The following is a 22,678-nucleotide window of genomic DNA, read 5'->3' as shown; positions in this document are numbered from 1 at the left end:
GTCTGTCATAGGTTGGGGTGGGTTTGCAGTGCACTTGTGTGATTTAGTACAGTGCTTGTAAAAGTTATCGTTATTCGTTCATTTGCTTGAACCTCCCATCTCATAAAATGCTCTTGCTATTCCTTACATCTCTCCCTAGGGGGCAGTGCCCACATGATAGATACATTATAGTAAGATTTCTTGTTGCTAATGTAGCCGGTTTGTCTTTTTAAACTCTTTCAGCTCGAGGCCAGGTAGCAGTGGGAGCTCCTGGACCTGGAGGTGCTCCCAGACCGGTGAGTTTACAACTCTGAATATCCACACCAAAAGGAGTTTGGCCTATCTTCTACTGATTTTTACCCAATTTGTTAATTTCTCCCTATTCTCTATGATCTCTTCGTCATCCAGAATATCCCTGCTCGTGCTGGGGTAATCAGTATTCCCCCTCAGTCTCGCCCACCACCTCTCTCTCACCCTGGAGCACCCAGACCCATCCCAGACGTGCATCCTGGGGCCCCTCGGCCCATCCCAGACACCCACCCTGGAGCCCCACGACCTGTGCCCGGTGGCCAGGCCAAACCGACTGACCTGCCTCTGGGTAAGGACATGTGTTTTTACAGAGGCCATTATACTAGATTATCAACACTAGAATGTTATTTATGTGATAGAGTGAATTAAGCTTTAACTCTGTCCTGTTTCCTCTCTCAGGTCCTCCTCCTTTAGAGCCCCCTGCAGCGAGACCCCAGGTTCCATCACCCATGCAGCCCCAAACAGCTTCCCCTTCAGTTCAATCCCAACTCCCACCAGCAATGCAGCCCCCCATGCAGCCCAAACAAGCTGCCCCTTCAGTTCAGTCCCAACTCCCACCAGCAATGCAGCCCCCCATGCAGCCCCAACAAGCTGCCCCTTCAGTTCAGTCCCAACTCCCACCACCGATGCAGCCCACATTTCCAGCTCCACTCCAGCCACAGCAAGCTCCTAAAGCAGCGTCCCCTCCTGCCGCCACTGCTGCTACCCCCCCTGCTGGGCTTCCACAGGGTCTAGCCTCTCCTAAACCCCCACCACGCTCCCGCTCCTCTCACACTCTGCCACCTGATGCTGCCAAGTCTGAGACAGCCCCAGCTGCGCAGGTTGGTGTCAACTTCTTTTCATTAAATTATTGGAATTTCAGTAACTGAATAAAGAACACTAACTGTTACTATAATCATCAATTGAGTACGCTAAGATTTTTCTGCTTGCATGTAGTTAAATAATGTACTACAGATTCTTGCTCAAATTCTGCTCATTAGACAAGATATGTTCTGCTAAATTTTGAGGAGTGTTGTGGAGACTGGGACAATAGCCTCTTTCTGCTCCTTTGTCTCACATAAGATGAGCTTAGTTGTCCGTGTCATTCTTCCTGCTTTTGTCTCTCTGATACATTTGTCTCTCTCTCACAAGCTGGAGAAGCCCTCAGGGTGACAGGTACTTTATATTAAACCACCTCTTTGTCTCATCCTCCATAGCACAACAGTCCTCTGCTCTGATGTTATTACCTCTCATAAATTACACCCAGTAACCTCCCCCTCTCTTATTTTTTTAATAACTTTTCCTTCCTTTAATGTCTCCTCCTAAGTTATTCCAACCTGGATGTTTTTAGCCCACTGCAATGCCAGGCATTGTCTTGTGTTAGGCTCACAACATGGAGCAGTCCTTGTCTTCTTTTTGTCGGTCAACATATCAAACCATAAATGACATGAAAAAATGACAGATGAAAATGTGATGTTTTGTTGTTGGCCATTTTCCCCTCACTAGTCTTTTCATATCTGCTCACTGTGGTTCAGGTGATGAGAAAGAGCACATATGCAATGACCTCATAATTTGATTTAACATTTTGTTTAATTTGCATTATTTCATTCATTTGTATTTAGAGTTGGTGATTGTATGTGGACTGTAATGCATACATTGGTTGTCAGCAGTAGTCAGTGTATTTAAATTGGCCGATTTAAAGTTACCCTGTGGAGGTTTTGACCACTGGTGGCATTATAGATCAAGTAAGAAACACTGGATGTAAATGTATAACGGTTTGTTTACAAGAAAGCTCCAATGGGTATCTTTAAACTTTAATCTGCGCTAAAGATTATAATAAGCTGATGGACCATTAGTTAGTAAAACACACATTAGCCCATTGTTTATATTTTCACACAGCATTTGTTGTGACAGCTGAATGGCATTTTCTTTGTTTTGTTCCTCCTTAGATGAATGGCCTGAATGGAATCCAAAGAGAAGCACAATGGATGCCCGAACCCTTCGACACACTTGCTTCTGGTTTTGTCTCCTCTTCCTCATTCTCCTGGCACACCACCCAGTCCCTGACCAGAGGCTCCTCTCTGCGTACTCCCCCCTCTGTTCCTGTGTCTACGATGTCCTCCAACACTCTCCCTTCATCCTTCTCCCTCCAGTCATCTGCTCTGTCAGACCTGCAGGCACTTGATTCATCCTCCTCTTCCTCACTTTCCACCCCATCACCGTTCACCTCCTCCCTGCTCCCGCCCCCTCCGGTCCCGTCTCGTAGCCGCTCGCAGGAGACACTGCGTGCTTCCCCTGGCCCCCTCCCGACTGACTTGCTTCCTGCCCGACCCAGCAGCACCAATCCCTTCACAGGCCCACTGGCGCATCAGCAGCACCGCTCACTCACCCCGGACTTCAGCGTCCAGCTTACCGCCCCGAAGCCAAACATTCAGAGGAACATGTCTGTTCCTACTCAACCACTCATCCCCACCCCTGCTCCAGCAGTAGCCCCTACTGCTGCACCCACCTCCCAGCTACAAAGGACCATGTCCCTGTTTGGTCCATCATCCACTTTTAATCCTACACCTGCTCCTGTGCTCCCCCTCGCCCCATCTCCTGTCCCCTTCTTGCCTTTGGCACCACCCTCCTCCATTCTGCCTGCACTTCGTGGCCAGCCACCTCCTCCAGGAGCTAAACCGACCCAGCATTGGGTCACTTTTGATGATGATTTGGATTTTCAACCTCCAACTAAAACACTACAAGCCCCCGTCTTCCCTTCCAGTTCCCTATTGTCCCAGACTCAGACTCGGCCCTCCCACTCTGTGTTTGACTCAGAGCCCGACTGGTTATCCTCGGCCCCTTCAGTGTTCCCAACTCTCCCTCCTCCCATCCCAACTAGAACTGTAACCAGTAACCCAAAGCTCCCAGAGGGACCCAGTGACGACTTCTTCTTCCCCAGGGAGTCAACAGAAAGATAGGATCACTCTTAATATGTAAAGGGCATATCCAGATATGTATAGATATATGATAAATGTGTATATGTTTGTGTGTATGTACAAAAGAGACAGTATTTAAGAAGTATAGACCAATCCCCTTCTGAATCGCAGAACAGGATTTATATCTCGAGCAGTAACGTGAGAGGTGTATGAGCCTAAACGTGTTCTTCTTTACCACAGGGATGTCTGCTTGTTCTCTGATATTACCGTTTATTTTAATATATGAATCGTTTTGATGTTTATTTTTATTCATGGCAGCAAACCTGTGCCTGTGTCTACAGTATAGAGTTATATATAGTACATCTACACGCACAAATAATTTGTTTAATCACCTGTGCAATATTCAGACATTTTCTGTTTGGCTGTGCAGCATTTGCCTGTGAGGTTCAGTGCTACCTTGGCATTTGCTACATTCGCTGACACACTGCAGTTCGTATCCATTATTTTGACTAACCTGCACATCAGAGCGTGATTCTCAGAGTAGAGGGTAATCTTCTACCTTCTCACTTTACATGTAGCAGAAGGTTATGCACTGCAGGTTTTACATTTGCCCCCAAAATAGTTTGTTGTAAGTTTTGTTCTGTTCTTTTGTGTCTGAGGGGACAAATTTAAAAGTCATATTGTGCACTTGCTTTTATCATGAATGTACTTAATGTTGCACTGGGTTTTGTCATCGCTTAATGCTGACGTCACAGCGTGAAAAAGAACCGCACGAGTCAGCGTCATAGTCAGTCAAACTGTGCACTGTTCTCTCTCTATTCTGCCATCATTCTTGTCAGTGGTCTGTTACGATTAGCTGAATATATTTTGTAGCTCTACTGTATATCGAAACCTATACATAGTGATTATGTATAAATGTATGTTTTCAACATGGAAACTACTCGCTAAATGTGCGTTTGTGATGACCGTATCAGTGGTTTGCACAATGTTACTGATATGAACTGAAAGGCTGTATTCTCTCTTGTTTGTATTCTTGCTGATAGAAATGAGAGCCTGTGGACTGAACAGATGACATTTCCACCTCTGTAGTGTTTTGATCCTTCTTGATTCATCCAAAGCATTTAACCACACTATTGTAAATTCAAAGAATGTGGCGTGTGTATACTTCTGTTACTCAAAGTTCAAAGATGGTGTGATTTGGGTCCGTGGACATGGCAGCAAGGACAAGCCATGCATAATAATAATAATAATAATAATAATAATAATATAATAATAATAATGAGGGCACATTTTTTTTACTTCAACTTTTGTTAATTACAAAAGCCATGCTTTTAATTTCTAAGAACATTTACGCTAAATAATCTATTGTTGATACTGTGGTGAGAAGTAATGTGTTGTGTTTGAGGTGCATATCGTCTTGTCGTGTCTGACAATGTTTGTGTTTTGGATGTGAGTGTGTGTACAGAGTTAAGAGTGGAATATCAGAGCTTTTCCCCTAAGGAAGTCTTCTCTTTTACATGCACACAGTGTATTAGCTTACAGATTCTGAACTGACAGCCACTGTATTCACACGCTTATGGCTGTAACTGCATTTCCGCTCTCCAGCCTTCCAAGGGCTGTGGACTGGCTTCACTGTATGCAAAAATGTTAACAATACAAGACAAATGACTTTTTCACAAAGCACCCACCACCTGAGCGAGAATTCCCCCGTAGCAACACTAACGGAAGACTATTCACCACCTTGACTGAATATACAGACTCAACTACACTGTATGCTTAAATGCATGACCAGATTCTCAGTTCCAGTTGACTGTTTGTGTCCTTCCCAGGCGCAGCATTGCCCACATTCCAGACAGTAGTGTGATTTGAGTTGAGTGTTGGGTGTCAAACTGTCCTCAGCGTTTGCAGATCCACCTGTGATATCTAATCCATAGCTGTTTCCTCCAGTTGAGAGTAATTGTTACTGAGCCTCGCTGATTTTGTAACCATTCATGAGGTGTGTGTGGTGTTGTCAGAGGTGATCTGTCTGTATTTGTCCCTGTACTACCTACTACTCTTTCACTGCTGTTGAGTTGTATTATTTATGGTCTTAAAAGCATGGAGGATAAAACATTTGACCCAAGAAAGTACCAACTAATGCTTCTGCACTTTGTTTAAACACAATGTAAAATCAGTACAAATCTGTGTTCATTGCACTGAAAGCAGTAGATATCTATGTCAGCAAGTGTATCAGGTTGCATTTGCTTACATGTGGATGTCATCTCTAAAATGCATTTATTGTGTTATCCAAATGTGTGCAGTAGATACTGTATCTGCATTAACAGTAAGGGACTAGCCAGCGCTTTGTGTCGTGTTCAAGATGAGATTTTATAGGAAACAAATTGCACCTTTTGTGAGGTTGGTGTCCCGTTTTATGGCTATAATCCATAGTAAATAAAGAGCCTGTGTTGTTGAACATATTCTGTATTAAAGAGAAAACATGAAGCTGCCATTTGTGTCAATATCCAACGTTCCATATTTTAAGTGCACAGCTGATTGCACATTTATGTATGAAGCCGTTTATGTTGTATGTATGCAAAAATAAATGTAAGTTGACCCTGAATGTAGATTTTTGTCTTTTCTGACTGCAGGCTTTAACTTTATTGCACATTGTAAGAAGATATACCTATCATACCATTCTGAAATTGTAGTTGTACAGACGTGTGTGTGTGTGTGCGTGCGTGCGTGTGCGTGCGCTGCCCTTTTCTATCCCAACATCTTTTAGTAACTTCTTCATACTTAATTCTAAAATTTATCACGTTACTCATAAATAAAATGATGACGTAAATATGATTGAGAGTTTACTTTTAATTCATTCATGTTTAGCTAATTAATCTTGATGATGTCTTACTGTTTTTCTTTTCCATAAGTGTCAGCTAAACGGTGCTGCATTCCTTTATTTGGTTTGTCTCCTAATTTGTATTTTTGTGTACAGTATTTTTAGGCAAGTGGATTGTCCTTTTGTCTTCTGGTGTAGCAGGACAAGATGACCTATGTTCAATTCATTAATCTGCCCTGCTGGAATACCGTTGAGCAAGGCGCACCATCCCTATAGTTTACTAAAGGAAGATCTTCCTACTGAGTTGCAACCGGCCACAGTGTTGCCATCAGTTACCTGTAGAGGGCAGTAATACTTCTTGGATTGTTCTAACCTGCCGTAAATAGTTCACACGAGATGCTTGCGAGATCCAGATGCTTCTCTGGACCGATGCTACCGGTAAACAAAGTGTGAGCTCAGTCTGAACGTTGTACGTGCCGTCTTGTGCTTGTCGTTTCAATGCATAGCTAAGTGTTACCATTTCCAGTCACTGTAGATAAATTACCCTTTAACAGACCGAGACATTGACTGTAACACCTAAGTTATACTAGCTAGCTAACGTTAGCTAGTTTAAAGCTAGCTTTGTGTCTATGGTGTGCTCACGACTGTTGCTATGGTTACACTGTTTTCCCAAAGACCCCGGGCACTGCGTTACACGGACACATCTTCGTGTTGTGGTGGGTTTATTAAACAACAAAGTCGCATTCAACTTATATCCCTAAACGTCTCTTTTAGCTAGTAAACAGACGGTGAGCTGCTTTTGCAAGATGGTGCAGCTACATGTGAAGCGTGGAGATGAAAGCCAGTTTCTTTTCAACACCACTGTGGACGCGCCTGTGGAAACGGTGATCCAGCAAATTACAGCCATTTACAACGGAAGACTCAAAGTGGACAGAATATGTTCAGGTGAAAAAGACATGTCCCAGCGCTTTCTGTGCATACTGTAGGTATAGAAGCGTCAGTAGGCTCACATATATTGCTTTACTATTTAAACTGGGTAACTGTTTGCAAAATACCACTGGCTAGCCTTGTTAAATTAGTATAAAGAAGAGACAAGTAATTATTCACGTTTATTAGGGTGTAAGTAGAATGTGTTTTTATTCTTAAATAATTGACTGACTGGATTTTCTGTTGGAACATTTACGTTTTATATTTCATATTCAGTCTACTAGGATACTGTATATTGGCATTGACTTGCTTGTTCATTTGTGTACCCACAGAGATCCCAGAGCTGGCAGACCATGGCATCACACTGCCACCCAACATGCAGGGGCTCACAGAGGAGCAGATTTTGGAGCTGAAACTGAAGGATGAATGGGAAGACAAGTGCGTACCCAGCGGGGGGACAGTCTTTAGGAAGGATGAGATTGGGAGGAGGAACGGACACGGTGAGAATATGACTCTTGACTGTAGGCCATGTAGTTTTACAAGAAGACTCTGCTAAACCCATAACGTTGTCAGAAAGACCGGTCCTTTGCATGTGCTTGTAACTTTGAACTGCAAACCGTGACATGCGTGGACAGATATTTACACCTCCTATTCCTCTGATATTAAATTCCCTCTTGTGACTTGAAAACTCTGCAATTAAAGAATGTTAAAAATTGTAAGTATGTAATTCCCTTGTCCCATTTGATTGTGTATCCCTACTGTGAATAACATACAGATGCTACTATTGTACAGAACAGTTTTGTGAAGAAGTCCATTTGCCAAGCATTTCTTTTTAATTTGCATAAAAAACATGTTTAGCTTAATTTCTATGCAAGTAGGAAAAAAGACAATAACATATTTTGGTAATCTGACAATCCAACTCATTGCCTTCTACCAGCTCCAAATGATAAAATGAAAGAGGTGTTGATGAGAACCGTGGAGGAGGCAAAGGCACTGATCTCCAAAGTGAGTATTAGGGTAAACACTCAATCTGGGATTGTCTTGTTCAACAAGGGTCAATACGTTTTATTCAATCTGTCTCTCTGATCATCTTTCAGAAACAAGTTCAAGCTAACGTTTGTGTTACTATGGAGATGGTGAAGGAAGCCCTGGATCCGCTAAGGGGTGCTGTCATGATCGTGTACCCCATGGGGCTGCCTCCTCATGACCCTATCAGAATGGAGTTTGAGGGCTGTGAAGACCTTTCAGGAACACAGGTAAACAGCTAAACCTGTGTCAGTAATCAGCTTGTCCTCGCAGCTATTAGCTAATAGCCATCTGAAATTATTATTAAACAGGGGCATGAGTTACTATTGTTAATGTCTGTCTGCAGTGTCTCCTTGATACTCTCTTTTTCCTCCCTCTCCATCTGTCTGTACTTCAGGCATTTCTGCAGGTGATCACAGAGGACGAGTGCCAGCTATGGTGGGCTGGTAAAGAGATGCAGAGGGGGAAAAAACTGCAGGACTACATTGGCAAAAATGAAAAGACAAAGCTTGTGGTGAAAATCCAAAAGGTGAGAGCCATTTCAGCCAATCTGAAGGGAGTATTTGTGTGGTATATGGCAGGCAGTGTATGTGGTGTTTAGTGTTTTTTTGGTTAGTTTTGAGAATAACTAATTTATTAGTTGCCATTCCCTCCAGAAAGGACAGGGGGCACCAGCGAGAGAGCCTCTGGTCACTGATGAGCAGCAGAAACAGATGATGATGCATATGTACAGGAGGCAGGAGGAACTCAAGGTGAGAAAAAGGCTTAAGAGACAAAACATTCATACTTTTAAATAGGTGCACGCATTAAAAACCAGGTTCCTGTTTATACTGAATGTGCCTTTTGAACCATTTTTAGAAACTTGAGGAAGCAGACGATGATAGCTACCTGGACTCAGAGTGGACAGACAGACAGTCCCTCAGAAGACAGTTTCAAGGCCTCACCAACATCAAATGGGGACCAAGATAAAGACCACTACCATTGAGATTTCTACCTTAAAGCTGCTGCTCTGACCTAGTCCTTCACAGCTCTATATGCAAATGACTACAATGCCTTATCTCAATTCTGATATTAGTTTACTGTCTGTGTTATATGAGGTCTTCTGGAGAATATAAACAGCAGATGTGTTTATATGCCTTGGAGTAGTAACTGGATGATGACACGTGGAGGCCGATGCCATGATAAACCTGATTTATTTGAAGTTAAATCAGATCCCTGTATTCATTTACCGATTGTTTTTACCCTGTTGTAAAGTTACATTTTTTTATTGAAGATGTGCAAACAATTAAATTTCAGTTTAATCTAAATGTACTGTACATTTTAATTGATTGTAAAAAAAAAAATATGGTTTTGTTTTGTTAACATTCAACAAAGTTTCATAGGTAGTGATTCATCTGGAACACAGTTTTACATCCCTTGGATTGCTGGGACAAGGATGCTACACCTTTCCTCTCTTTGTCTCCAGTCAGTGGCTCTCACACACACTCACACACACACACACACACACACACACACACACACACACCCCTCTGAAAGTCGATGCTGCTCTGAGGCAGGAAGTTGCCACATAGTAGATGGTCGTTCCAGCTCTTGTCCCAGCAGGGATGAGGAAGTTGTAGAGTTCAAAGTGAGAGAGTTTAATCCCACCGAGTGGAACTGTTGACACAGTCGATGAAGTCACTCAAAGAGCAGTGGCCTGTTTCAAGGAACACTGCATTAAAAAAACATCCTGGATGTAACGTGTAGATTCAAAGGGTAATTAATTTTCTACATTCAAATTCAATCTGTGATATTAGGCTAAATAAATAAACTGACTTGACTGAACATGATTTATTTATTTTTTTTACAATTTTTGTAGCGGTAAACAGTATTTTAACCTGAAATCTGAACTTCATTTGTTGGTGGATGTGAATAAAAACATTTAAACAGTTACAGAATGTATGTGAGCTCCCATTTTACAGCATTAAAATCCTGTTTATCCTTTAAAAATGGCTAGTACTGCGGTTTCACCCAAATATTACACTTCACAAACTGAGCTGCAAATATGGCAAAACACAAGACACATTGCAAAAAAGGCTGGGAGCTGCTGCCAAGAATCCTGAAAAAATCCTGAAGGTGCTGAACAGGATCCATGGGTCACAGTTTAGTTAACATGAGCTGCCATTCATATAGGCATTCATCCATATCTCCTGTATGATCATCTCCCTGCGCTCAATCCTCTCCGCCCGTTCAGCTGCCTCGCTCACATAAGTCCCTTCCTCCCAGCCGAGTATCGCCTTCCTTTCTGCGGCTGAGATTAAAGAGCTTTCTGTTCCCTCTTCGTCATCATCATCGTCATCCTCCTCCTGGCAGCTGACAGCCTGGATATGAGACTTGGGTGCGAGTCTGTGATCTCCGAGCTGGCGTGATCTGCAGGTCACTCGGACCGATACAGCCAACAGTGTGAGCAGAAGACCAACACACACACTGGAGGTGAACAGCAGCCCTGCCATTTCTGGATGCTCTGTGTAGGAAGTGAAGAAAGAAGATGTGTATAACAGAAACAAACAAGGTTTATATGTGCATTCATGAGTGCATGCATGCATGAATAATGTTACCTTTGATGTAGGCATAGGTCAGGAGTGAGGTGCTCATCATTGCTCCTGAGTTGTCTGGCCTTCTTGACCCTTTAGGGAAATGCTCCTCCAGATCTGCAGGAGGAGCTGCTGTAAAATTTTGAATTATGATGTCAGATAAAATGGCACAGTAAACCTGGAATTGCAACAGATGGCATGGTTACCTTTTTCTGTGTCCACAGTAGGAAACGAGGTGGAGCTGAATATGTAAGGGTCTGCCTCTCTTAGTAAAGTCTGCGGTACTACTGAAAGGAAAACAGAAGAGACAGTCTTAATAATTGCTGTGGACAAATTGATACAGATTCTGTGACTGTGTACTGGTGGATCTACAGATGACCGTTCATCAGCACGCCACTTCACACACCCAACCAACATCTGCACAAACTGGGCCCGCAATGGAGTGAGTAACTCTCAAATTATCAATATATTCTGTCCAATTATGTTGACAACTGGTCTGCAAGGTTGACACAAATTGTGTTGTGCTAGATGGAGCCAACAGAGCCAGTCAAAAATAATTCTGTCAACCAGGCTGAAGTCAAATCTCCAAACGTTGATATATGAACAATGTTGCTGCATGACCTCACTGGCAGTTGTGCCAATTGCAGGAAGTTTACCAGGATGCCAGCCTCAACCCGCAAATCTGAGCTCACAATTATTTCCTGCTACTGTGTTATTTGGTGTGATATGATAAAAAACAGCTGATGGCTGAGATCAGCAGATAAGGTTCCACAATAGGAAATTACAAATGAATAAGGCAAAAACAAAAACCGACATGACGTGAGCTATGTATATAATAATATCACGAAAGCCCTTTCTTATTTTGAAACCTCTAATTCATCAACAGGCTAGTAATTGTATCTTGTGAATGAGGAAGCAGAAAGAGTCCTACCACAAGAATAGACCACACTGAGGTACTTCCTGGTTCCTGGAAAGCAGGGGTCCCTAAAGGTCTGGTTGCTTACAGCAACAGCACACTTCTGTTTGCTGTAGCAGGACTTGGACACCAAGTGTACAGCCTCGTGGTTCAGACACTCTGTAGGGAACAGCAAAGAGAAACTCAGAGAACCAATGGAATAAGGAACCTTTATGTGTGTGTGTGTGTGTGTGTGTGTGTGTGTGTGTGTGTGTGTGTGTGTGTGTGTGTGTGTGTATAATGCTCACTCAACTTGTTCACTGACTGTGTACTTCAGTTGAAATAGCCAAACCACTGTTTCAATGTTTTGAGTTTGGTTGTAGTTTAACTACAATGAAATCACCTTTTTGGCAGCCATGTGATTTTTTTTCCCCCAGCAAATATTAACTCAGTGCACCTGTGTTGGTTTAATGTCATCTCAAAATGTGCTTATTCTATAACAGTGTGTGCAGTCAATGTTGATATAAGTTACTTTAAAGCATTCTGTCATGTCATTGTAAAATTTGTATAATTTGGTAGAATTACTAACAAATGACAACATAATCTAGCCTTTATTTCAGACCATTCACGTATGCCTTTTTTACAGCAGACTCTGACTTGTCATACCAGGAACAGCACAGATGTACTCCGTAACATTAACGATGGTTGGGCCACACCCAAAATTAATACAGCCATTATTGATGTTATTAGTTATACCTGTGCTTTTTCTGCTTTGGCATGTCAAAATATCTGCTGTGAAAAAAGCAGACTGTGTAGTTTTTGCCTGTGTTTCTCTTTAATTTAGGCCACATTTCCCATAAATCCCCTATCACTTTGCGTTGTAAAGCAAATTTGAATGAACAGATTAGAGCTTCTATTTCCATTGGACTTTTACTCATGTCACCATCTGCATTTTTCACAGAAGACAACTTGGCATGTCACAGTCGGAAAAGTTGTAAATAATAAAAATTAATAACGGCTGAATTCCATTTAGCTGCTTTGGTTTACAGGGACACTTGGATATAACAGAGCCATCGTTAATGTTATTAGTAACATCTGTGATTTTCCTACAATGACAAATAAAAATGTCTGTTGAGCCATCGACACTACTTATTTTAGAGGGCACTACTCAGAATTCGGACACTCAAATCAAATGTCGGACAGTAAATATAGTGCACTACAGTATATAGAAAATAGGGAGTGACACAGCCCTATTGTTCATAACCCCTGAGCTTTGAGCAGCGCTCAAAGCTGCAATCTGACTTAATGAAACACCATCGTAACTGCAAAAAGACACCACTTGATGCTTATAATTAAAATAGTGATGGTCTTACTTGTTACAATTTCTATATTTTGCCTGTTGAAACTGTCAGAGTAGTGAAAACTATTACTTACAGCTTCCTAAAACTTTCCTATTTCACTATGTAAAGTAGTTTCTGAAGACATACATACATTCCTGGCTTAATTGCTCTCCTTGCAAAAGGAATCATCTGTTAGTTACCACCATATGCGAATACTGAATATCCCGTTGACTCACCAAATGGGGGTGGTCTTGTCAGGCGTGAGGGGCAGGTGTCAGTCTGGCCAAGACTTCTCCCATAGACGGCTGCATAGATGTTCAGAACCTTGGGCGGCTTACAGCGCAGAATCATCGTCTTCCCCTCACACACCACATGTCTTTTGTGTTCAGCTGAGCGAAGGGAAGAATCAATGAGGACGAAGAGGTGAAGGGGGTGATTGCAGTGGGAAACTGAGGGGTTAGGATGGGGGGGAGGGTTGAGATTTTTGTGTATAGCTGTGTAGTTATTTCATACTCATCCACCAGTAAATGTAAGAGAAACTGAGGCTGAAACAGGGAGCTTGAGTTGACTGGGAGGGGATATGACAATACAAAAGGTAGGGACAAATGGGAATAGAGCTGCTGGACTCACTTGGTTTACACTTGTAGTCCACATGGAGGTATTTGGTAGTGCCAGGACAGGGGTCCTTCCCAAACAGCAGGTGGTTGACAGGCAGCTGGCAATCTCTGTGGCTCTGACATTCCGACAGCAGCTTCTGCACAGCAAACACCAGGGACAGTCAGCATTTACCTTTTTTTATTTTTAACCTCTTTTACTTTGACGTTTCACTCCGCAGTGGGCACATTGTAAACCAGATGCAAGAAGAATGACGCACTAACTGGCAGACAAATGTAAGACAGTGGGCTGTGCCTTTAATACATCTACTATTAAACAGTCAGCTGCATTCACCAGCCAGCTCATCTAAGAGTTGTGTGTGTTCACGGCAAAACTAAAACACATATGTGGGGAGAAATGTTTTCAAGTAAGTGCAGCTAAAAACTGGTGAACACCAGCATACACAAGTGACCCAGTGAGAGTAAAAAGTGCTGTATTTGACAAACATAAAATGCACCTGTAGAGCAGTAAAAGCTGAGCAGCTGTGGTTGTGGGCTCTGAGCGGAGGGTCCGGATCTGCTCTACACAGCCGCGCCTCGCCGCTCCCATAGAAGGCAGACTGGATGGAGATGGTGGAGTGACGTGGACAGTGGAGTCGCAGAGGCTGTCCGTCACACGCTTGAGCGGAGTGACTGGTGATGATCCTGGACAGGTAGTCTGTCACACAAAAGGAATTGGTTAGGCTGTAATGCACATGGAAACATACAGATGCATTAAAGGGACACGCAATGAGTACATGAGTACTACTCAGCCTGTGGAAATAGTAAATAGTTAATATACAGTAGATGTCATCAGGGTTATCTCAGCTTGGATGATAAATAGGCTATATCTGTCTCTTGTGAGCTCCTAAACTCTAACTGCTCTAACTAATATACAATATAAAATTGCTGGAGTACTCCTTTAAATCCACTTAATCATATAAGGGATAGACAACCACAGGAACCCTCTAAGAGAGGGTGTGCTTCCAGGGGCCCCATTATATCCACTATTACTTACAGAGGTAGAAATAGTCACATATAAATAAACTAAATTGAAAAGGATTTTAACTTTGAGGCAACTTAATACCATTGAAAACCTTTCATTTGTTTTGTTTTTTCAATGTACTGCATCTGTGGTTTCGGATCATTTTGTCTGGCCTCTATGGAGCTCGGTTAGGTGTCTCATGTTGCTTTGAAAACGTACCCAATAAAGTGCTGACTGCCAGATCTCTTTCCTGGGTGGCAAACTCCGCCAACTGGCATTCAACCTAATATGACCCACCTTTGTTGCTTGGTGTGCAGTGTGTGATTAAGTTACCTCATATCAAAGTCCCTTATCTTAAGATGTTTACATTATTTGTCAAGGATTTTTGCAGAAATCAGAAATGATTGTTTTTGATTAGATGGATAGTTTAGATAAAACATTGGAAAACCACTGGCTAGTTTTTAACAACAACTCCAACATGTATTTTACTCCTCACACTGTATCTTTTACATAACCCCTTCTCAGACAGGTGTGCAGTTCCATGCCAACTCTCAAACAGATGCTTTGGGACAAATGGCTGGTATTTTAGGAACACTGGCAATGTTAAAAAAAGAAAAAAAAACTATTACCACCTTATCTTTTACACCATACACGATCTGTAAAAATATGCTTAACTCCCCCCACTGTAGCTTATATAACAGGGCATACTAAACCTAAGAAACAACTTTCTGTAATCTTTAACCATTGTCACCCTGATTTATCCCCCTCCTCCTTCCACTGCACCACCATCATCATCATCATCATCATCATTATCATACTTGAAAAGTCAGCCAGTCCAGTCATGCGTCTGGTCCACAGGAGTAAAGTCAGGTAGAAGAGGCTGTGGCTCCAGTCTAGTCCGTGGCAAGGACGCGTCCAGCTCATGACTTGCATCCCGTTTCTGAGATCATATTAAAGAGACTGCAAAATTCACTGTAGGCTGCTGAAAAGCGTCATCTTTTTATGGCCTACGCATTGGTTAAAAAAAAAAAAGTAGATAGAAAGTAGTAGGGAAAGCCATCGCTTCATCCATCTGTCTTCCTTCACAGAAAATATTACCAATGAAGCACAAAACAGCGCCTGTGTGCTGGTGAATAAGAGCAGCCCCTGTCCCTCTGCAGCGATGGACCACAGAGCAGGTTAGAAATAGCAGCTGCGCAACAAGTTGGTCAAAACTGATAGACGAGATGATTAACCGACGGGTGATACTCCCAGTCCGACTCTCCTATTGTTCAACACCGCAGATTTGTGAATAGATGCATGTGGAAACTGAAAGCGACTTAGAGTAACAGCTGAGTGGGAATTATGGTGTGGGCGTGGCATTTACAACTATTTTAAAGGCAAAAGCGGCGACACGCTCAATGGTATGACGCACTGGCAGCTCCCCCCCCCCCCCTCCTCCATGAGGCACATGTTTACTTTTTGGATTATGGCAAAATGCTTTCTTTATATGACGTTTCTTCTGTGCTTTCCTTCCTCTTCTTTCTTTCTTTCTACTACTATAAACTGACAAATTTATATGCGTTTTTTTAGGTCATAACACATAGAGGAATTTGTTTAAATACTGTGTAGGTAGAGGTCGTATATGCCCTTTGGGGAGTTTTTCCTCTCACTCCACATTCATTTTCATTATCATTTCTATGTCATATATGAATTAACATGTGCAAATAAACAAAAATCTAACTCAAAACGTTTTTTGGTTTTCTGTATTTGACTTAGAAAAATCCTGGCAGAGTGGCACAGCTCATATTGGTAAATCTTTTGTTTAAGAAAGCAACCCTCAAATTAAAAGCCAAAGATAGCTGCCTGCCAGTGACCAAAACATAGATAACAGTGTGTTAATGGTGCTTTGTGTGGGTCTGTGTGTGTCCCAAGTTGACTTCAATGGGATGATATTTTGATTCTGTTTCTTTTCATAAACTGTTGATGCCCTAACCATGGTGCCTTTGAATGAAGCAGGGGGCCTACTGGGTAAATTGCTCCCGGGCCCACATCCATGACCCACTCCATGGTAACCAGTCAATCTACAGGGTCAGGCTGCAGCACAGACTTACAACAGTCAAACTGACAGACGTTGGGGTCGCCATGCTCGGCTCCATTGGGGGAAGACTGGCAGGGGGAGGAACTGAGAGGTGATATTTTGCATACAAACTGGACAACAGCCCCCCTTGTTGGTTCCATTCTCTGTACTTTAGCTTTAGGCACCCAGGGAGTGGCTCCTAAACCTCTTTCATGTGCTGTTATCCCTCCAAAGCCTGTGGAATTTTGTTGTCAAACTCACAAAGTTTCCTCCACTTTGTTTTTAAGGCAAGAGACAGCCATGTAGGTTTTAAAAAAAAAAAAAAAAAAAAAAAAAAAAAATGTATAACTTGCACTTGAGTAAATGTACTCAGAACATTTTAGATTCATGTTAGAGCTATGGTAAAACAAGTTCTGAAATGCAGTGTGTAGATGTGTGGTCTCATGTAAACCTATAGAAATAAGAATTATAAAAACTATGTAATGTCATTTTTTTGTCCCATCGCATGGCTGGCGCCTGTCTGCAATCTACAATTCCAGTTAATGTCTTTACACTTCAGAGTAATGTAGAAATTAGATATAAGCATATGCATAATACAACTATTAGTATTTATTTAAATGTAAAGTGTTTGTTACTTCTGAAAAGATTTTTTCAAAGTTGCCATAAAGGTAATCTAAAACATATTGCATTTAGTTCCTCTTTAAAAAAAAAAATAAATCAAATAAACCCAACTCTCAGTTTGGGCAGACAGATGGATAATCAATATGCATTCGGCAGACAGACTTTGATCAAAGAACCTTTTAAACATGTCATGTTGTTAAAAGACAAACCCCCAATTAGATAGCATACTAGAAAATAAAGACAAAACATTTGATTAGTGTTAATGATGTTTTGCAACAAACAGGAAGAGGGGGAGATAAACCGAATAGGTCCAAAGAAAAGAAAGGTCTTGATTTACATTTGGCTCCTCGGGTGTGTCTTGAATTGATCATAAATCTAAATATTTTAAGTTTTCCTTCAAAGCAGAATTCCTTCAAAGAAATCCACTGTGGAGGAAAACACATGTCCACTCTAGGGAGGTTGCTTTATTTACTTATTACATTTAAAAGAGGAAGAAATATGTAAAAACTGTTAAAAATGCAGAAAGACAGAATGTCAGAGGAAACTATTTTTGACTTTAACTTCCCAAACTAAAGCTTTTCGGTCTTTAGAGGCAGACAGGGGTTGGCTGCAGCAAAACATTACAAAGAGTCACCAATACATAGAAACAATGACTTTATTATTCTTCAATCACAGATCATTTACAGTTCAAAACAGATAACATTTTAACATTACAAACATTTTCACTTGAAATCCATATTCATCTCCATTTGGGAATCAATTGCCGCCTGTAATTGGGGAAAGACAATGGCATTAAAATAAAAGGTAAGCAGCCACATCCCATCCATCATCAAATAAACTGTTAAGATACTCACCAATTCTCTTTTTGCTTCTTCTATTTTCACTTGAGCAAGAGATGGGCTCTGTTGTGGTTTAGAAGGTAAAAACATTTCATAAAGTCAAATACAGAAACAGAAAGTTGTTTCCAAATATCTAAACATGATACACCCATTTCTGTCAAGTTGCTTTAATTAAGTCTAATTTACACACATAAACATTACATTTCTTAACAAAAAAAGGCCATCATACAAATATTTAGGATATTGTGAAAGCACTTGTTGTTGGACTGTTACAAGACAAACTGAAAAATATTGTATTGTATTGAATGTGAAACTGTATGTTGTCTTGTACACCTATGCTTTTCTTGGCCAAGTCGCTGTTGCAAATGAGAACTTGTTGTCAACGGCCTACCTGGTTAAATAAAAAAAATAAAAAAGATAAACGTACCGGGCTTAAGTCCATGTAAGGCTCCAGTTTCTTTTTCAAAGGGATTATTTCTTGTTTCAGCGCGGTGGCTTCCTACGGAGAGAAAAATAAGATGAAGCATTTTAAACCCTGAAAGCAGAAAGTGTTACGTTTTCATAACAATGGTGCTTGACTGTTGCATGTGTAACAGCTGAAATTACCTCAGAAAGCTGCACAATAGCCTGGTGGGTGATAGACTTGTCCATGTTCCTGGATACAAGTTGAGCCTGCAGGATTGATAGATGAGAATAAAACAGCCAACCAAAGCTGATTATTTTTTTTATTTTATATATATATATATACATACACACAAGTTTGGGGTCACTTAGAAATTTCCATTCCACTCCATTATAGACAGAATACCAGCTGAGATCAGTTGCATTGTTTTTTTAACCAGGGCAGCAGTTTTCAGATTACATTATGTGCTTACATAATTGCAAAAGGGTTCTCCAATGTTTTCTCAGTTAGCCTTTTAAAATGATATCAGATTAGTAAACAGAATGTGCCTTTGGAACATTGGATGAATGGTTGCTGATAATGGGCAATGTAGATATTGCATTAAAGATCAGCCACTTCTTTCTACAACAGTCGAGAACCCTTTTGCAATTATGTAAGCACATAATGTAATCTGAAAACTGCTGCCCTGATTAATAATTAAGCAATGCAACTGACCTCAGCTGGTTTTCTGTCTGTAATGGAGTGGAAATTTCTAAGTGACTCCAAACTTTTGACCGGGTGTGTGTGTGTGTGTGTGTGTGTGTGTGTATATATATATATATATATATATATATATATATATATATATATATATCTATCTATCTATCTCTGGTCCCTACTGACAATGATACCAAGGGTGTTAACTGTTGAACCTGTGTGTAGCATCATCTCTGTGCTCTAAACCAGAGGCAGTAACTTGATGCCCCCATTATACCCAGGTCAAACTACAGTCTGTCTTTGTTAACAAAATAAAACTCCACAGAAGAAAGGGCTATGGCATGCCAGGAGGTTATTTGCTATTTTTCAGAGAGCAATTTCTGCACATTTTTAAAAGCATTTTTGGCATTTTTCAGTGGCAACATAATTAAGCATATTTTGCTATAAGAAAATGTTTAGCACCTTAAGTGTGTGTTAGAACTTATTTCCCATTGCTAGGTACTTGCAGAGGGTTTTCTAGAAGACTCTCCTCATCATCTCCATCTTTCTCCCTACTAATTGAGTATTTTTATGCCATTGGTTGTTTGATTTTTTGTGTGTGACTCGTGTTGATTTCCACTTTCTCTTACTGGTGGGCTGAGGACACCAACAATTAATGCCTCTTCAGGCTGCATAGCAAGTTGTCATTAGAACAATTTTGCTTAATTTTCTCACCCAGAGCAAACCTCCTGCTAAGATATGAATATTTGACCATAACAGGGCAAAATGTAAAACTCTTACATATCTTGGCATTTTCCGGCCACCTTATCATTTTCAATAGCAGTATATTGTACCATGCATCAGCCCCTCAATGCACTATGCAGCTGTTACAGATACAGGTATAACACCACAACATACTTCTGCCCTCTCCCGTCTGCTGCTGAGCTCTTTAACCTTTGCCGTCACAAAATCCATGTTGAGCAGCCTCTCCTCCGCTTTAGCGCTCTCCACTGACTGTGATTTGATAGTTTTGTTGATATCCCTGAAGACAATAAAGAACACTGATTACAGGTGACATACAGTATGTGACAGCAAATGGTTCATGTCTGTTGTAACTGGATTTGCCTACACACAGTATGTCATAGCCCAGGACTGTGTGTTTGTTTTTTACTATAACAATGGTACAACGCAGTAGTAATATCAACATGCTAAAGTCATCATCCTCTGCATCCATGTTCTTACTCTTGTAAGTTGCTCCGCAGCACTAGAGTAACACCAAGTCTCTCTCTGAGGGCCCTGAGTTCCCTCTCAAGTCTCCTGTTTGACTTCTCTTTTTCCAGCAGTTCGTTGGTGAGGTTGTTCATTGCTGGCATAAAGCTAGACGAGACATAAAAATCCAACTGTGAAACCTCTCAATGGTAACTCTCATGTCTTTAATCAGGGAAACTACTGTCGAGAAAACACACATAAAATAGACATAAAATTTCAACAGTGCAACAACAGGGTACCTGCCCAGTGATGTGTCTCTGACTCCAAGTACCATGGCAGTGTCCACTAAAGCAGACAAGTAGTCAGCAGCAGGCTTTGACAAGCTTGCACAGGACAGACCTACACCTTGTAAAAGAACATCACGGAGATGAGCACCTAAACGGAGGAAACACAGTTCAGTTCTGTAAAATGCTGTAAATGTGTTTGCTGCGTGAATGTGTGTATTACACTTGACAAAACTGCACACAGTAAAGTGAAGCATGTAAAGACACCGAATTGAAGGTTTGTAACAACTTGGGTCTTATTTCCAGAGTTTTGGCCATCATTACGTAAAATAATTGCTGAGATCTGGGTGGCAAATTGCTAAAAAGTCGTCCATGGGACAAGAAACATAAGTGATCCCACTTTCGCTTGTATATTTTCCTGTGTAATGAAGTAACATTACTGACAGTTCAGGGGGAAAAAAAAGGCTAAATGGTGGCTTGTTTACAAGCTGTCTGATTAATCGTGTGTCTTGCCCCATCACTGTATTGCAGCGATGTCACTGTGTTTCCAGATTTCAGCTATTACTTTAGTGAGTACAATGTTATTCTAACTGAGGGAAATGATGATGGGAAAACCCTACTCAAATAGGGACCGAGTTGTAATAAATTGGAGTTATCCTTTAAGATAAGTGTTCCGGATATGTTTAAATCACCGACTAAAAGCGACTTTGCATCAAAACTAGAAGTCCGAATTTCACTGCATCTAGCTCTACTACGCACTCACCCTCAGCCTGATACTCTGATGTTTTCTGTTTGAGGTCTTCTGTGAGGAGAGCTGTGTCACTGCACCGGGCTTCACTGGACTGTGCCAGCTGGTACAAGATGTCGACAGTTCTTGTGTTGACCTCAAAGTGTGGCACCGGCTGATCTCCAAACACTGCGCTGAGCCAGCTGTTCACCTGAGGAGAAGGGTAACATTTAACTAAAGCCACGGCAGTAGCTAACTGCATTAACTTATAAAGGGATGTTAGCAAGACACTGAATGTTAACGCTACCTTCTTTATCTTTTCACACATGGCGACTGAAAAGGCAGCAGCAACCACAACTAGCTACCTAAAACTTGTAGGTGGTCCCGCAGCCCTTAAGAAAAACAACAACAATTTTCGCTTTCAGCTGTTTTCGCGCCACCCAAAATCATTCTAATAACTTCCGGGTTACAAGGCAATGTGAAGATACATCAAAGAGCCACCGTCTCTGGATACATCATGGATGTATTAAGATAAGAGATATATCCATGAGACGAAGAAATGTCCTCGCTACTTTTTATAACAACGATTTACATTTTTAAATTAAATAAAAATGGACGATAAAATGAATAAATAAAGCCAACAATGTGACGAATTACGTAAACAGAAAATATTAACAAAGTTTTTCCGGTTCATGTTTCCTTTTTGGCTCCCAAAGATAAACATCAGGTCAAGACAGTTCACGTCGGTTCCTCTGATATAACCTTTTCACACTAAACTGGAAACGCTAAGAGTAGAAATTGTCACACTTACAAACACTAATGAAAAAACGTGGAATTAGAACTAAATGAATGGAATGAATGAATAATCATTGTTTTTTTGGTGATAATAATTTTCATTGTATTGGCAAAGCAGAGAAAGAGAAAAACATCTGCTCCTCGACCAAGATCAATCGATCATTACAGCACTTAAAATATGGGTAAATATAAAATCAATTCAATATATCCCACATAAGTTATGGCTCACAGGTCTATTACGAAAAAGAAGTAGAAAGAAAGAAGGAGAAAATGTAAGGGAACAGAATAACCACAACCATTAACAGCAATACAAAAAAGATGTAGCCTATACATTTTTATTAAATAAATCAGTTGACTTACCCAGGTCAGTTGGGTAAAAGGAATCAACATCAATAACTTTCTTTTATCATGTTTGTTAATCATGTAGTCTAATGTTTCTAATTGTTCATATAAGGTCCTGGAGATGCATGTTGTATGATTAGAGATGGTCACAAAAAGATGGGATTGGCTTGACCATATTTGAAAAATTTGAAAGCCACCAGTTCATAAAAAACAAACAAACATTGAAATGTTCCGAGTATAAATAACATATTTGATTACATGTAGACACATAAACGCTCATTCACTCCCGTTTTTTAAATGAAGTATTAGATTACATTAAGACAAAAAAGAAAAACAAGTGTCA

General features: G+C 41.0%; 4 protein-coding genes across 33 annotated transcripts in view; 2 read left to right on the top strand and 2 right to left on the bottom strand.

Moving 5' to 3' along the window:
- Window positions 1–4,269, top strand: part of synj1 (synaptojanin 1) — a 30,369-nt gene extending 26,100 nt beyond the window's left edge. For 20 of the 22 annotated variants that reach the window (XM_035990909.1, XM_035990918.1, XM_035990910.1 and 17 more), the window contains 4 exons: window positions 223–275; window positions 388–577; window positions 688–1,109; window positions 2,217–4,269. In XM_035990909.1, coding sequence (XP_035846802.1) covers window positions 223–275; window positions 388–577; window positions 688–1,109; window positions 2,217–3,227 — 1,676 coding nt within the window. In that variant the 3' untranslated portion in view covers window positions 3,228–4,269. Of the gene's footprint in view, window positions 1–222; window positions 276–387; window positions 578–687; window positions 1,110–1,419; window positions 1,444–2,216 lie in introns of all 22 variants that reach the window. The other 2 variants (XM_035990907.1, XM_035990919.1) reach the window with 2 other exon arrangements.
- Window positions 4,270–6,326: 2,057 nt separating this feature from the next.
- On the top strand, window positions 6,327–9,263 carry cfap298 (cilia and flagella associated protein 298). 4 transcript variants are annotated; one of them, XM_031280851.2, is made up of 8 exons: window positions 6,327–6,452; window positions 6,778–6,948; window positions 7,263–7,430; window positions 7,868–7,935; window positions 8,028–8,186; window positions 8,354–8,485; window positions 8,613–8,708; window positions 8,815–9,263. In XM_031280851.2, the coding sequence occupies exons 2-8, from the start codon at window positions 6,810–6,812 to the stop codon at window positions 8,923–8,925; spliced, it is 873 nt and encodes a 290-aa protein (XP_031136711.1). In that variant the 5' UTR covers window positions 6,327–6,452; window positions 6,778–6,809; the 3' UTR covers window positions 8,926–9,263. The 4 variants fall into 4 exon arrangements, with proteins under 4 accessions (XP_031136711.1, XP_031136710.1, XP_031136707.1 ...); XM_031280850.2 differs by having other exon boundaries at window positions 6,358–6,472; XM_031280847.2 differs by having other exon boundaries at window positions 6,381–6,452; window positions 6,782–6,948.
- On the bottom strand, window positions 9,206–15,745 carry eva1c (eva-1 homolog C (C. elegans)). Of its 6 annotated transcripts, none has more exons than XM_035990921.1 (9): window positions 15,480–15,745; window positions 15,200–15,388; window positions 13,876–14,075; window positions 13,395–13,518; window positions 13,001–13,153; window positions 11,461–11,604; window positions 10,736–10,816; window positions 10,554–10,658; window positions 9,206–10,459 (listed from the first exon to the last, which is right to left on the bottom strand). In XM_035990921.1, the coding sequence occupies exons 2-9, from the start codon at window positions 15,312–15,314 to the stop codon at window positions 10,104–10,106; spliced, it is 1,278 nt and encodes a 425-aa protein (XP_035846814.1). In that variant the 5' UTR covers window positions 15,315–15,388; window positions 15,480–15,745; the 3' UTR covers window positions 9,206–10,103. The 6 variants fall into 6 exon arrangements, with proteins under 6 accessions (XP_035846814.1, XP_035846816.1, XP_035846815.1 ...); XM_035990923.1 differs by having other exon boundaries at window positions 10,554–10,646; XM_035990922.1 differs by having other exon boundaries at window positions 10,736–10,813.
- Window positions 15,746–17,549: 1,804 nt separating this feature from the next.
- On the bottom strand, window positions 17,550–21,811 carry haus1 (HAUS augmin-like complex, subunit 1). The gene is made up of 9 exons (XM_031280929.2): window positions 21,506–21,811; window positions 21,235–21,409; window positions 20,487–20,622; window positions 20,221–20,355; window positions 19,897–20,020; window positions 18,507–18,572; window positions 18,328–18,399; window positions 17,916–17,963; window positions 17,550–17,828 (listed from the first exon to the last, which is right to left on the bottom strand). The coding sequence occupies exons 1-9, from the start codon at window positions 21,524–21,526 to the stop codon at window positions 17,784–17,786; spliced, it is 822 nt and encodes a 273-aa protein (XP_031136789.1). The 5' UTR covers window positions 21,527–21,811; the 3' UTR covers window positions 17,550–17,783.
- Window positions 21,812–22,678: the final 867 nt, after the last annotated feature.

Source organism: Sander lucioperca, chromosome 13 (genome assembly GCF_008315115.2).
Source record: "Sander lucioperca isolate FBNREF2018 chromosome 13, SLUC_FBN_1.2, whole genome shotgun sequence".
Taxonomy (NCBI): Eukaryota; Metazoa; Chordata; class Actinopteri; order Perciformes; family Percidae; genus Sander; species Sander lucioperca.
Note: the sequence above shows the minus strand (reverse complement) of the source record. Positions and strands in the feature narration are given on the sequence as shown.